Source organism: Brassica napus, chromosome C4, assembly GCF_020379485.1.
Source record: "Brassica napus cultivar Da-Ae chromosome C4, Da-Ae, whole genome shotgun sequence".
Taxonomy (NCBI): Eukaryota; Viridiplantae; Streptophyta; class Magnoliopsida; order Brassicales; family Brassicaceae; genus Brassica; species Brassica napus.
In genome coordinates this window covers 32,913,015-32,927,585 of record NC_063447.1, presented here as the reverse complement: position 1 = coordinate 32,927,585, position 14,571 = coordinate 32,913,015, and the positions used below count along the sequence as shown (strand labels likewise).

At 40.1% G+C, this 14,571-nt stretch overlaps 1 protein-coding gene and 1 pseudogene across 1 annotated transcript; both read right to left on the bottom strand.

Annotated features, from left to right (window-relative positions):
• Positions 1-1,325: 1,325 nt before the first annotated feature.
• Positions 1,326-5,634, bottom strand: LOC125585156 (annotated as a pseudogene).
• A 4,489-nt stretch (positions 5,635-10,123) lies between these two features.
• LOC106394987 (serine/threonine-protein kinase ZRK1) lies at positions 10,124-11,140 on the bottom strand. The gene has a single exon (XM_013835527.3). It carries the CDS (start codon positions 11,138-11,140, stop codon positions 10,124-10,126), a length of 1,017 nt encoding a protein of 338 aa, XP_013690981.1.
• Positions 11,141-14,571: the final 3,431 nt, after the last annotated feature.

Here is a 14,571-nt window from a genome sequence, read left to right as displayed (position 1 = left end):
AGAAGTGTGTCTCTGGATCAACTGATGCGCAATATGTTCCTGCAAAGTGGATGTACGATGCTTCAAGAGTATGAAGATAAGCACGCGGTAGTGATGATCGAAGACACAATATTCTATTCCTCCAGAGGAGTGTGATGGTACTTGGGAGTAGCTTGTTAAGTTTCATGAGATGAAGTGCTCGCTAAGTTAATCAACGGAGATGTGGTTGGGTACCACGCAACGGTGAAGGAAGAGATCATGGGACAAGTTTATTGGTCGCAATGGTCATTATAGTGGGCAGCAAACAGATTTATCAGAATTCGAAGAAGAACTGACATGGGTAAGGATAAAGAGGGTTTAAATGGAGTTTTGCAGTTGAGACTTGTTAGTTGAGAACAGTGGGGTGTGAGGCTGTATATGATTGATGCAAGAGTTGTATGTGTCAAAATGGAAATGGAATATGATAACAATAGATTTTTGTTGTTGGGTCGCCAAGGACATGGTAATCAACCTATGTGGTGTACATGTGTGTTGAGCTTAGAGAGGAAGTTGTTTAATGGATCTGATATTAGTTGAATCCATGCAAGACATTAGCTATGACTCGAGCAAATGGATATCCCCTATGAGAATTGTATGAGCAACCATGTTGAACCCCTTATGTTGGACCAAAGTGGGGGGGATCAGAATCTAGAGCCTGAGATGATCCAGGAAACCGCTTAGCAGATATAATTGTTGATGATGAGCTGCTTTATGAAAGGATAGAAGAGGGGTACATGACATCAGAGAATTACGCCGACAAGAGTGGTGGGTTATGGAAATGCATATGAGATGAAAGGAATCTAGGGATGAGAACGCTGTTGGAGAATCAATTTGGGATTTAAGAGGACGTTGGATCTCCGTGAGGAATATGGAACCTGGTCTGTTGCATGTACCATTAGATTTCAAAGGACGAGTTGTTTACCTAATTGGGTTCGGGATGTTTAGAGTTGGAGTATCGACACACGGAATTCGGGGACGAATTCCATTCAAGTGGGGGAGAATTGTAACGGTCCGGTTTCTGGCCCAAAAAGTTTCATAAAGGAATGGGCTTCTCTACGGCCCGTTTGACAAAAATCTAGGGTTCCTTCCTTCCTTCCTATAAAAAGAGCTGCAGCCCCTTCTTTTGTCTCATCACAAATCTGAAGCGAAGCTCTGCAGAGAATTCCCGGAGGCCAAAAACCCTAGCCGTCGACCTCTCTCCCTCCTGCGCCGTCTCTCTCTTCTTCTCTCTATTCCTCTCGCCGGCGCCGTATGGTGGTGGTGGGGTAGCAGCCGTGTGGTGGTGGTGACCAGATCTCTACCTTCTCTTATTCTTGTTTCCAGATCCAGATCTAGGTTAAGGTGGAGTGTCTTGAACCCATCTTGTTCCCGTGTACTGTATACTCCTTTATGTTGGAGTTAGGTTTGATTAGACCATGTTTGAGAGTTAGGATGATAGAACATGGTTATTACTAGGTTGATAGATGAATGGATCATGATGCATAAGAACCCTCATTCTGTTAAGTGAGACTTAATGAACTGTCTTGTGTTGTTGTGGTGATGATTGATTGGTAATTGATACTTGTACGTTTGGATGTGTAGTCCCTTGAGTGGTTTGTGATTAAAGCTAGGATGCTAGAAAGAAGTGAATGCTAAGATGATAGATGACTACTGATTGTTATTGATATTGTAAGTGAAACTTGAGTGTGATGTGTACTGTGTGTGACACCGATAACGGTGGCGTCTAGTGATAGAGTCCAAGTACAAGTTTAAATGAAAAAGGAAAGTAAATGAGAATGGGAAGGGATAAGTGAAAATGATAAGGATGTGAAAGGATAAGTAAATGTATGAAAGAATGATGTTACGGTTAAACATGGGTGGGGAAGCATATAGAGTCTAAGGAAAGTATGTGTGGCAGTAGTTCTCGCTAGGTATCCATAGGAGAGGTGGCGAATCCACAAGAATATGGAAGCACCCATAGGAGATGTGGCCAATCCACAAGAATATGGGGTAGAAGCCTAGTAGGAGCTACCCACTGATGATAAGAACGTGTGCCAACCGCGAGAGGCGGGATATAAAAACGTGCATCATGGTCGGGTAACGGGGAGTTAAAGGTGTCATAGGATCGAGTCGGTCTAGTATGAGGAGACGGTTCAGTCTAGGGTTTAACGTGTGTGGCAATGAGTGGGATCATTGTATTGATTGATCGCTAGGTTGCTAGAAATGTATGGAGTTGAATGTTTGGAAATAATGATGATGATATGAAATGATGAAAATACATTACCTGATTGTAGTGGCTAGTCAGTCCTAGTTCCCGCATAGAGTAGTATAGAGTGTCATGCGGGCAGGCTGGTCTAGAGCCACTTCACTGAGTAACTTGTTGCTCACTCCTCCATTTCGATTTCCCTGTGCGCAGGACTGTAAGTAGAAGTATATGGATGTGGGTGTGACGGTATTTCAAAGAAGGTTATGCGTCCGTCGACTCTTGGGACCAGTAACGGGACACGTATGGTTGTCTAAATGAGTAGACACGTGTCCATAACGCCCTTTCGATAATCCCGGTCGGACGCCGTGGGATCGGGCCGTTACAATCAAGCTATATTGAGCCGGAGTATCTCAATACAGGTTTGGTTACAGAGAATGTAGACATATATAGCCTTGGGATCATCATGCTAATCCTTTTGACAGGGAAGTCTGAATATACTTCGGAAGTTGCTGTTTATCTTCCTGTATTGCCTGTCTATGTTGCCAAGTTGCTGGATAAAGGTCTGTTGACTGAACTGATAGACCCTTCGCTGTTGGAAAGCGGCGAGATCTCTGAGGATGTAAGAATGCAAATGGAAGCTTTCATTGAGCTTGCTTTTAGATGTGTAAGATTCAGAGCAGGAGAAAACGAGCTTCACATGATAGACGTTGCAAAAGAACTCAAGAAGATAGAGAAGCATGCCTGACATCCTTTAGATGCAAATATGATTGTTTTTAAAGATCCTCTGTTTTCTTTTTTTTTGGTTGTGTGTATACATTCTTGCACTACAATACTTAAGAGATATCTTCCGTCAATGGTGTCACAACTAGTTTTGGATTCTTAAACGCATTTTCCTGTTAAATGAAAGTGGTACTTTTGTTTTGGAACCTAGTTTATGTATACAAACTGTCTGACTTGCACGAAATGCATCAGAAACAGAACATCGCTACTAGTTTATGTACCCTAAAAACTCTTTCTTAATCGAAATGAAGTCTTACTAGAAATCATATACTACAAGAAAATCCAGCAATACACAATACACAACCCTACTAGGTTTGAGCACAATCTCAAATCTTAAATCAGACCATCCTCAGAGTGATGCTTGTTCTATAAGCTTAATATCTTTTGCCACCGTGATCATCTTTGGTCTGTCTTCATTCCTCTTTCGGCAGCATCTCAATGCCAGGTGGAGAAACATATTCATCTGACCAGCCCTTATGTCATTGGAATCACCCCCGAATTCAACAGGTTCTCCTCTCACCTGCAGATCTCTCACATAATCAAGAATCATAGTATCATTTATATATGCTGGTCTTCCCAGCAAAAGAACCAGCATAAGGATTCCAAAACTGAACACATCTGGATATTCTGTCAGTATGCCCGTCTGGGCATAAATAGGATCTCCGTATCCGTAAGTTCCCAACACCATCTCTTCAACCCATGATTTACCCTCAGGGAGTGTTACAGCAAGCGAGAAATCAGTGAGCTTAGCACTAGCAGTCCCATTCTTATCCAAAAAAACATTATTTTGCCCGGATATCTCTGTGTATAATGATTCTAGGGAAAGCAGTGTGAAGATAGGTTATAGCAATGGCAACTTCCTTGGCAATCTTCAACCGTGCATTCCAAGGTCAAGACTTCCTCGATGGTTCAAAGCTCTATATTCTAGGTCTTCAAATACCACCACTGGAAGAGGAAATTCAAGACAACCACCCATGAGTTTGAGGAAACCAATGTGGTTACTTACCCGAACAGATAAAACAATATCGTTGTAAGCTATCTCTCTTCTCCTCCATAGACCACTGGCTTTGTATATCTCTTGATCAGTTAAGATCTTCCTTCGATTACGCCCTTGTACCAGGTGAACCAAAATGAATCATTAGGGAGAAGACACTTGGGATCGAAGTGATTCGTGGCCTTAGAGATTTGATCGTAAGAGAACATTCTGATAGGGTTTGATATGCCGTTACAGTCCGCTATGAGTTTCTGAAGAAACATGCTTCGGTTTTTGAGGAAACACTTTCTCGCCTTCTTCTTTCTCCAGAGTTCCATCGCCCAATGATGATATTCTCAGATTGCTATCTCTGCAGATACCGTTGAGACGTGAAAGAGAAGCTATTACAATTTCTTCCGTTGATTAAAAAAAAAGACTTTATCTTATCTCTGTAATATTGTTTATTTATTCGAGAAGTCAAAGTTTAGAATGTTCAGTCACAGTGATAGCTTTAATAAATTAAAAATATTATGTAGGGAAAGCTTCAGAAAACAGAACATTACCCCTGTTCGTTTAATAAACTCTGGCGTCAGCGGCGGCTGTTCAAAAAAAACAACTGACCACAGCAAATGCATCACAGTCACGGCAAAACATATTATCTTTTTCAGTCTCTACAGTAATTAATAACCGCCTGTTGAGTTTTCCCTCATTAGCCCAAGTTTAATCTTTAATCAAGCTATAACCAAGAAGTCCCAGAAGAAGAAATATCTAGAGAAAAATGGAGAAAGATGAAGAAGTGTGTAGAAAAGGAAGTGTGTGGAATATGAAGTGTGTAGAAGATGAAGTGTGTAGAACTAACTTGTAGTCTCCACTTACTAGTATAAATAGGGGTGCTTAGCACCATTTGTAATCATCTCACATCAAGAAAAGCAATTGAGAGAAAACATTCAAGAAAGAGTTCTAAGAAAGATTCTAAAAGAATCTCCAAACACAAGCCTTAGTAGAAAATCCCTTTCCCAAATACAAAAGCTATCAAAAATATAAACCGTCTACATTTCATCTTAACCTCTCAAAGAAAATATTATCCGCCAATTTTCCCAACAGCTGGTATCAGAGCAAGGTTACCGTTATCTTTGAAGAAGTGAAGATGGAGGCCACCGTTACCTTTGAAGGTGACATGTTCAAGCTCACGACGGACAACTTCTCTTATTGGAAACCGATGATGGAAGATCACCTTTATTGTAAGGATTTGCATGAGCCCATCATCATGAAGGATAAGCCGGAAGGAAAGGATGATAAAGGATGGGAGATTCTTAATAGAAAGGCGGTTGCCGTAATCCGTAAGTATATCGACCGATCTCTCTTTGAACATGTCTCTACCGACACAAATGCTTTTGAATTATGGACAAAACTTGAATCCATGATTCAAAAGAAAACACCTCGAAACAAAGCTCTTCTTGTTCGACGGTTGGTAAAGTTGGAGTACAAGGATGGCCAGAGCATGATGGAGCACTTGAACAATTTCAAGGGGATTGTAAATCAGCTTAACAAAGTTGATATGAAGGTTGAAGACGAAATGGAAGCCCTTTTACTCCTTAGTTCACTACCGGAGACTTGGGACACACTAGTTGTCACTCTAAGCAATTCAACACCGGAGGGAAAGCTTACCATGGACACCGTCACTGATAGCCTTCTAAACGAAGAAGTTCGCAGGAAGGAGCGAGGTTCAAGTTCTTATTCAGAAGCTAACATTGTTGATAGACGAGGTAGAGAAGAGACTCGTGCCAAAACAGAAGCAGAGGACGAGACCAATCTCGAGGAAGATCTAAGTCACGTTCGAGAGTCACCTGCTATTACTGTGGCAAGCCGGGTCACATGAAGTCGGAATGTCGGTTTTTCAAGAAAGACAAACAAGCCGGTAATATCAAACCAGACCGGCTCAATCCTACAAATAAGCATGAAGACAAGACTACCACCATTGTGGAAGACCAGAGCGATGAATTGTATCTCGTTGGAGAATGTAATCTTAGCTCTGATGATAGCTCATGGATCATTGATTCTGGTGCTTCTTTTCACGTCACCCCTCATGGAAGCTTTTTCACAACCTATCAAAGTGGTGACTTTGGTAATGTTCAAATGGGAAATCAAGGAAGAAGCAAGATCGTTGGAAAGGGGGATGTTATTCTTACATCAAACACTGGATGTAAGATATTTCTCAAGGATGTGAGACATGTTCCCGACATGCGACTCAATCTCATATCAACCGGAAAGCTCGATGATGCCGGCTTGGACAGTCATTTTGGTGGTGGCAAATGGAAGTTAACCAAAGGAAGTTTGATCATGGCTCGAGGAAGAAAAGAAGGCTCATTATACGTGACTCAAGCCAAACTTTGCAAGGAAGAAGTAAATGTCGCAAGTGATGACATGGATATATGGCACCGAAGACTCGGGCATATGAGTGAGTAAGGTTTAAATATACTTTCTCGCAAGAAACTTCTTCCTGATATGAAAGGTATTTCTCTCTCACCATGTCATGATTGCTTAGCCGAAAAACAACATAGAGTCGCTTTCCGAAGATCATCTACGCCTATGAGAAGAAAGCATATTCTTGATCTTGTGCATACTGACGTATACTCCATGTCCGAAAAATCCAATGGAGGGACATCATATTTCGTCACCTTTATTGATGACCATTCAAGGAAGGTATGGGTATACCTTTTGAAGTCAAAAGATCAAGTTCTTGATGCTTTCAAGGAGTTTGTAGCCCAAGCAGAGCGAAGTACGGGTCAAAAACTCAAGTGTGTTCGATCTGACAATGGTGGAGAGTACCGAGGTCCCTTTGAAGCGTTTTGCAAAGCTCATGGAATCAGGATGGAGAAGACACCACCAAAGACGCCACAACTGAACGGGCTAGCTGAAAGAATGAATCGAACGATCACAGAAAGAGTTCGGTGCATGCTCTCTCACGCTAAACTACCCAAGCCATTTTGGGGAGAAGCCATAAAGACTGCAGTGGACGTCATAAATCTTACACCATCAGTTCCTTTGGAAGGCGATGTCCCGGAGGAAGTTTGGTCGGGTAAGAAGGTCTCTTACAACCATTTGAAGGTGTTCGGTTGCAGAGCGTTTGTTCATATACCTAAGGATGAACGAGCCAAGCTAGACTCCAAGACTAAAGAGTGCATCTATCTTGGATCACCAAGAGATGATTTTGGCTATCGGCTTTGGGATCCGGTTAACAGAAAAATTATCCGGAGCAGAGATGTTGTTTTCTTCGAAGATCAAACAATCGAAGACATCAACAAATCAAAGAAACCAAAGCTAAGGGTTGTAAGGAATGAAGATTCTCATAAGCCTCAAGATCATGAACAAGTGATTGGAGATGATGGCGAAGGGGATCCTATCATGGGTCCGAATGGTGATGAAGGTGAAGAAGAAGTTCAAGTGGAGCCAGAGGAAGAACATGAGCCAAGAAGGTCTGGAAGAGAGACAAGACCATCTGTAAGATATTATCGAGATGAGTACGTTAATCTTACAGATGAGGGGGAGCCTCAAAGCTATGAGGAGGCCATAGGAGACACTCATAAAGATAAGTGGGTTGAAGCTATGCAAGATGAAATGCAATCATTGCATGATAATCACACTTATGAGCTGATGAAGCTACCAAAAGGAAAGAGAGCCTTGAAGAACAAGTGGGTGTACAGGTTGAAGTATGAGGAGAGAAACTCAAATCCAAGATACAAAGCTCGATTGGTTGTGAAAGGATTCAACCAGAAGAAAGGCATAGATTTTGAAGAAATATTCTCTCCAGTGGTGAAGATGTCCTCTATCCGAGTGGTTCTTGGTCTAGCAGCGGTTCTAGACTTGGAGATTGAACAACTCGATGTCAAGACGGACTTTCTACATGGTGAACTCGAGGAGGAGATCTATATGGAGCAACCTGAAGGATTCAAGGTTCCAGGAAAAGAAGACTTGGTGTGCCGATTAAAGAAGAGTCTTTACGGTCTCAAGCAAGCTCCAAGACAATGGTACAAGAAGTTTGACTCCTTCATGGTGGATCACAACTTCAAGAAAACCAAGAATGATCATTGCGTCTTCATAAAGAGGTACGAAAGCGGCGACTTTCTCATATTATTGCTCTATGTTGATGATATGTTAATTGTGGGCCAAGATCGCAACAAGATAGCCGCATTGAAGAAAGATTTGGGAAGATGTTTTGCGATGAAAGATCTGGGGCAAGCGAGACAGATTCTTGGAATGAAGATCACTCGGGATAGACCAAATAAGCTTTTATGGTTGTCCCAAGAAAGATATGTTGAAAGGGTGTTGGAGAGATTCAACATGCACAAAGCAAAGCCGGTGAGCACTCCACTTGGTGGACATTTCAAGCTAAGTTCGAAGCAAAGTCCAACAAGTGAGAAGGAGAAAGAGGAAATGAAGACTACCCCATATGCATCAGCAGTGGGTAGTCTCATGTATGCTATGGTGTGCACCAGACCCGACATTGCCTATGCCGTAGGAGTTGTGAGTCGCTTTCTCGCCAATCCAGGAAAAGAACATTGGAAAACAGTTAAGTGGATCCTACACTATCTACGAGGCACAACGAAGAAGTGTCTATGTTTTGGCAATGGAAAATTGGAGTTGAACGGTTACACTGATGCAGATTGGGCTGGTGATAAAGATTCAAGGAAATCTACATCAGGATTTGTGACTACCTTTGCAGGGGGAGCTGTTTCTTGGCAATCAAAGCTACAAAAGTGTGTTGCCTTATCCACCACGGAAGCGGAGTACATCGCAGCAACGGAAGCATGCAAGGAGATGCTATGAATGAAGAACTTCTTGCTTGAGTTGGGAGTAAAGCAAGAAAAATACAACATGCTATGTGACAACCAAAGTGCTATTCACTTAGCAAAGAATCCAACGTTTCACTCTCGCTCGAAGCACATTGACATTCGGCATCATTGGATCCGAGAAGTTCTTGAAGAGAAACTCATACATCTCACAAAGGTACACACCGACGAAAACTGGTCAGACTTTATGACCAAGGTATTACCGATCAAGAAGTTTGAAGATTGCTGCAAAGGCATGGGCATGGCAACTGTCTCGGGCTAAATCGGGAAGTGGGAGATTTGTTGGGTTTTTCCTCATTAGCCCAAGTTTAATCTTTAATCAAGCTATAACCAAGAAGCCCAAGAAGAAGAAATATCTAGAGAAAAATGGAGAAGGATGAAGAAGTGTGTAGAAAAGGAAGTGTGTGGAATATGAAGTGTGTAGAAGATGAAGTGTGTAGAACTAACTTGTAGTCTCCACTTACTAGTATAAATAGGGGTGCTTAGCACCATTTGTAATCATCTCACATCAAGAAAAGCAATTGAGAGAAAACATTCAAGAAAGAGTTCTAAGAAAGATTCTAAAAGAATCTCCAAACACAAGCCTTAGTAGAAAATCCCTTTCCAAATACAAAAGCTATCAAAAATATAAACCGTCTACATTTCATCTTAACCTCTCAAAGAAAATATTATCCGCCAATTTTCCCAACACCGCCAGATGCGACGCTGGAATTAACAGCGGCAACTCCGTTTTACTGGCTCCGATCGTTCTTTGGCGACTGACGCCAGTTTCGACATCAATAAAGTTACTTCCGTTGTAGGTTTATTTCTTGTTGCTGACGCCAGTCGCAGAGTTATAAAACGAACAAGGCTATTGTAAATAATCATTGTCTTGGGCGACTAAGCAAATATTATAGCTGATACCAGAACTTCCACTATATTGCCAACATTTGTCATCTCTTTCCGATCTTCAAATCCTATTTGAGTACAAAATTTATAAATGAAAGAGACTCCTCCACACTCTATCGACTGCTATTACCTCCTCTTGGAAAGAAAGCTAATCTAGATTCCTCAAAGTGTAGTAACAACTAACAAGGCCACACTTCTTCCCCTTTCATCAGTGAATTCAGCTACTTGCGGTTGGATCCAAAGATTATATTCCAATATCCAAATCTAGAATAGAAATGCGTATATCTTAACATAAAATCAACATTTGAGGGGAAAAAAATTATGCTTATAATTTGAAGAAACGAATTTTTTTTTGATGCAAACAAATTTATGTAGTTAACATACATGCATGTTACCAACGATAACAGACAAAAGCAAGAAAGAAAAACGTCACATAATTGATTTCTCGATCCGGTCAAGTTCCTTTGCTACATGGATCATCGTTGGTCTATCTTCTCTCAAAACCTCACAGCATCTCAGCGCTAGCTCAACCACCTCTCTCTTACGTGATCTTTCATCTGAAATGTTTTCCATCTCACTAGTCACATAAACGTTTTTCATATAGCCAAGAATATCGACCGATTGGCTATCAGGGCCCGCGGACACAGCTGCTCTACCATTTCCAATCAGAAGAACCAACAAAAGGATTCCAAAGCTGAAGACATCTGTATATTCCGTCACTAAACGTGTGCTGAGATAAGATGGATCCATGTATCCGAATGTTCCCACTATAACTTTATCTACCATCTGCGTTTTTCCTTCAGGGAGTGAAATCGAAAACAACATATCAGACAACTTGGGAGTCCAATTCTTGTCCAAGAAAATATGCATCGGCTTTATGTCTCTGTGAACAATGATCCTAGGAAAAGCTGTGTGAAGGCAAGTCACAGCGTTGGCTACCTCCTTTGCAATCTTTAACTTTTGGTTCCAAGATAGCACCATTTTATTATTCCCGTTACATGCATCTCCATGCTGGTCTAGAACCCCATTTTCTGCACCATCAAATACTAGAACCGGAAGCGGAAACTCGAGACAACATCCTAGCAGTTTGAGGAAGTTTTTGTGGTTGCTTACCCGAGCAGATATCACCATGTCATTGTAAGCATCTCCCTCTCCGAGTCCTAAGATCTCTCCGTCTGAGAATCTATTGATCATACAGTTTCTGTCATCAATCACACCCTTGTACCAGGTATAATGCCAGCAATCAAAAACTTGAAGACATGGATCGAAATTATTTGTAGCCTTGAGGATTTGATCCAGTGAGAAGTCACGGATGGGATTTGATTTACCGTTACAATCGGCTATGAGTTGTTGTAACAAGGTACTTCCGTTTTGTAAAAACAACTCGAACCTCTCGCCTTTCCGCTCTTTTTTCTGGGATTTCATCTTTGGTTCGGACGATGACATTTCTTCTTTTTGCTTCAATTCTTTTACTTCCTGCTGAAGACACACCGCACCACAAAGTCAACGTCTGTCATGTTTGACAAATTCAATCTTCAATCTCTTTGACCAAGTCAATAATCATAATTTACTAGAAGTCTAGAATATTGACAGACAGAAAACTTTTTTTGCTTTCAAACTTATCTTCGAGTAAACATTAAAATGAAATTTTGTTTTTAGAAAACTATTTATTTGCTGTACAAAAAACTATTTATTTTAAAATCATGGATCATTACTAAAGTTTCAAAAAAAGTAAATTTTTTTGGTTTTCTCCTCATAACTCCTCTATCCGTTTAATTTTAGTCGTCGTTTTAGTTTTATACATACAGATTAAAAAAATATTTAATTTTATATATTTTTAAAATAAATCATCATCACCTATACATAGCCATGTTAAAACGGGCTTGTCCGGCCATTTATGTCCGAGCCCGTTTAATAGATGTTCGTTCAGAGCCCTTTAAACCAAGCCCGTTTAAAACCCGTTTACGTGAATCCCATCTAACATTAAACCCCTTTGAAATCTGTTTAGTTCATGTTTCTTTTTTTTTTTAACCTATTTCTCTTCATAACATTTCAACCTATTTCTCTTCAATCAAACCTGTCAAATAAAATAGAAGTCCATAATCATAACATTGAGCATTATATTATTTTGTTTCAACTAAAAATTCAAAGTTTAAAAATCACAGTATAACTAAAACGTAAAGTTCACGCATTTTGGAGGCAATCACTCCTCTTTGATACAGGGAAAGATTATGACACGTGTGAGAAGATAAGAGGAGGAAAAGTAGCCGTTGAGAGTTGTTACAATGGATTCGTAAAGGACACGCGTCATCTGTAGAGCGGAGCGGTTGTGATTCAGTTAGAAACAGAGTGTAGAAACAGAGTATAAAGGGAGCTAGTGTAACTTCTTTGGATTCATTCAAAAATTGAGTTGTAAAACTTCTTATCCATTTGGAATTCTAATAAACGTTCGTTCTTGGTTCAAAGAGGATTTAGATCTTTCTTCTTCATAGATCTATTACTCTTGAGCTGCGATTTGGTGTTTCTTGAACACTAGATCGATCATAGAGGAGTATTTTCCTTTATCACTCTTCCACAACATAAACTTATCGTTACTCTTTTCCTTCTTGGACTACCAAGACCTGTCCATAGTCAAAACATAACCTATTTCATCAAAAAAATTATAAACTAATGTAAAACATAACCAAAACACTATATACCATTGGTTCATCAAACATTTCAATCTTTTGATGTTGAACACTTCACTCTTGAACTGCTTGGTTTCTTTCTAACATATTCATTTTCATCAAAGAAGTCTTCAATGGTACCTGCAAATTATAATATGAATCAGTTACAAAAAGATAGTCATAAATGGTTTTGTAAGCTTTACCTTCGTATTCAGGAAAACCGAGCAACCAATTCCTAGTGCAAAGAAGAGCTTTGACATTTTTAGGCAAGAGACAGTTTCGGTAAGGAGTTAAAACCCGGGATCCAATGCTAAAGGCAGACTCAGAAGCTACCGTGGTGATAGAAATACTGAGGATGTCACGTGCCATAGATGCTAAATCCCCAAATCGATGTTGGTTCTCTTTCAAATAACTCTAGACATCCAAATCTAAGTTAGCCATTCTATTTAGCCTTGGCTCTTCCAAATAAATATCCAGATGTGTCTTTGTGTTGATAGCTCCACCTTCAATTCTCTTTTGCAACTCAAAAAAATCTTTGATTATGAACATTTATATCAAATTAGCAATTTCAAGCTAATGAATATGACTATGAGATTATCTAAAATTATAGTAAGTTACTTACATTATCATAATCATCTTCAAGCGGAGATTCTGTGACTATCTCATGTAGAGTTGTAGTCAGTGAAACATCTGAAGAACTTGTTTGAGACAGTTTAGTCTTTATAAAGTGCATACAAACTTTTCTTAAGTTCTTCAATTTTTGAACCTGAAGTAGAAGGATCTAATTCCTTATAAGCAACTTCAAGCATCTCAATCTTTATTCTTGAATCTAAAGCTTCTCCCATAGCCAAGATTACACTGTAATTTTCTCAGTACTTATCAAACTTAACTTGCATGTCTTTGACCATTTTCTCCAAATGGCATATTTTGTCAACAACAATTGTATCTTCCATACTTGTGATACAGGCTGGTGCATGGAACAGAATTGTCTGACTCTTCTGGATCACTGGATGGACTTCCTGAATGTATAGATTGATCTCCTGGTCGCCAATGTCTGGTTTGAAGCTGATTGAACCGGTTAGCTGAGGCAAGTGTAGAACTGGGTTGGCCGGTTTTGGAGATTGGATCATAACTTCATAATTCTGTGTCCATTTTTCCTGATATTGGGCTTTTTGGAAATCTGAGAGATCCATTTTGAATCCTATGATCGGATTTGGTTCAGGCCACTTCTTCTTTGGGCTTGAATCTTCTTCAAAAATGGTACTCGTAGATGGATGGGCTGGGGAAACTCCGGTTTGTAAAATTCATAACTTATTCCTCCATGAAGCGTTTCTCGTAATTCCAAGCCTCATTGATTCCTTAATGAGTTAGCCTTGTTGCAAAATTAGATTCATGGAAAAATACCTTCTGGTTGTTGAGATATTTGCCTTGTACTTAGCCTCTGTCGCTGGTATCTCCAAAGTGGCCGGTTTGGACAGCTTGGTTGATCTCTGGTTCAACCACTGATTTGATGGCCGCATCAACTTGCGTGAAGTAGACATTAGAAGTATGATATTTTATACCCGAAAAGTAAGTTGTGATAGCACTGAAAGGCTTCAGAAATTCACAGATTTTTGCTCCACGTTTCCCTGATGGCAACGTCTTATACTTTGGATCATACAACTCCATGCTAGCAAATACGTCCTTAAACTTTAGAGCTCTGAAAAGCATCTCATACGTAGATTTCCAACGAGTAGGAATGTCAAGTGAAAACCCATCTCCCTTTTTAATTCCTACTCTCTCTACACATGCTGCAAATGCTTAGTTCCTTACTGGCGGTGCTTTAACATATCTAACACTTTCTCATATGTTATGCAAAAGATTATTTGCTAATTCTAAATCACTTTTTACTATGAGATTCAGAATATGAACACAACATCTTACCATCACAGAACAGACCTCTATCGCTTCCACTAATCGTCTGAAGCTTTCCATTGAGGATTCTCAATATACTATTGTTGTTCTTAGCATTGTCCAAAGTTATCGAGAAAACCTTCTTCTCCAAACCCCATTCATTCAAAGACTCAAAGATCTTATTAGCTTGTGTTCCCAATGATGATGACAAAAGAAGATGGTACTTTTTGAACAAGACAGACTTGAGAACAGACCAGCTACGATGCATGCAAGGAGAAAGGCAGCAGAAAGGTAAACCAAGGCAACGGTTGGATCAGA

Excerpts from the sequence above, each read along its gene's own strand:
- LOC106394987 (XM_013835527.3), bottom strand. The coding sequence starts at position 11,140 with ATGTCATCGTCCGAACCAAAGATGAAATCCCAGAAAAAAGAGCGGAAA.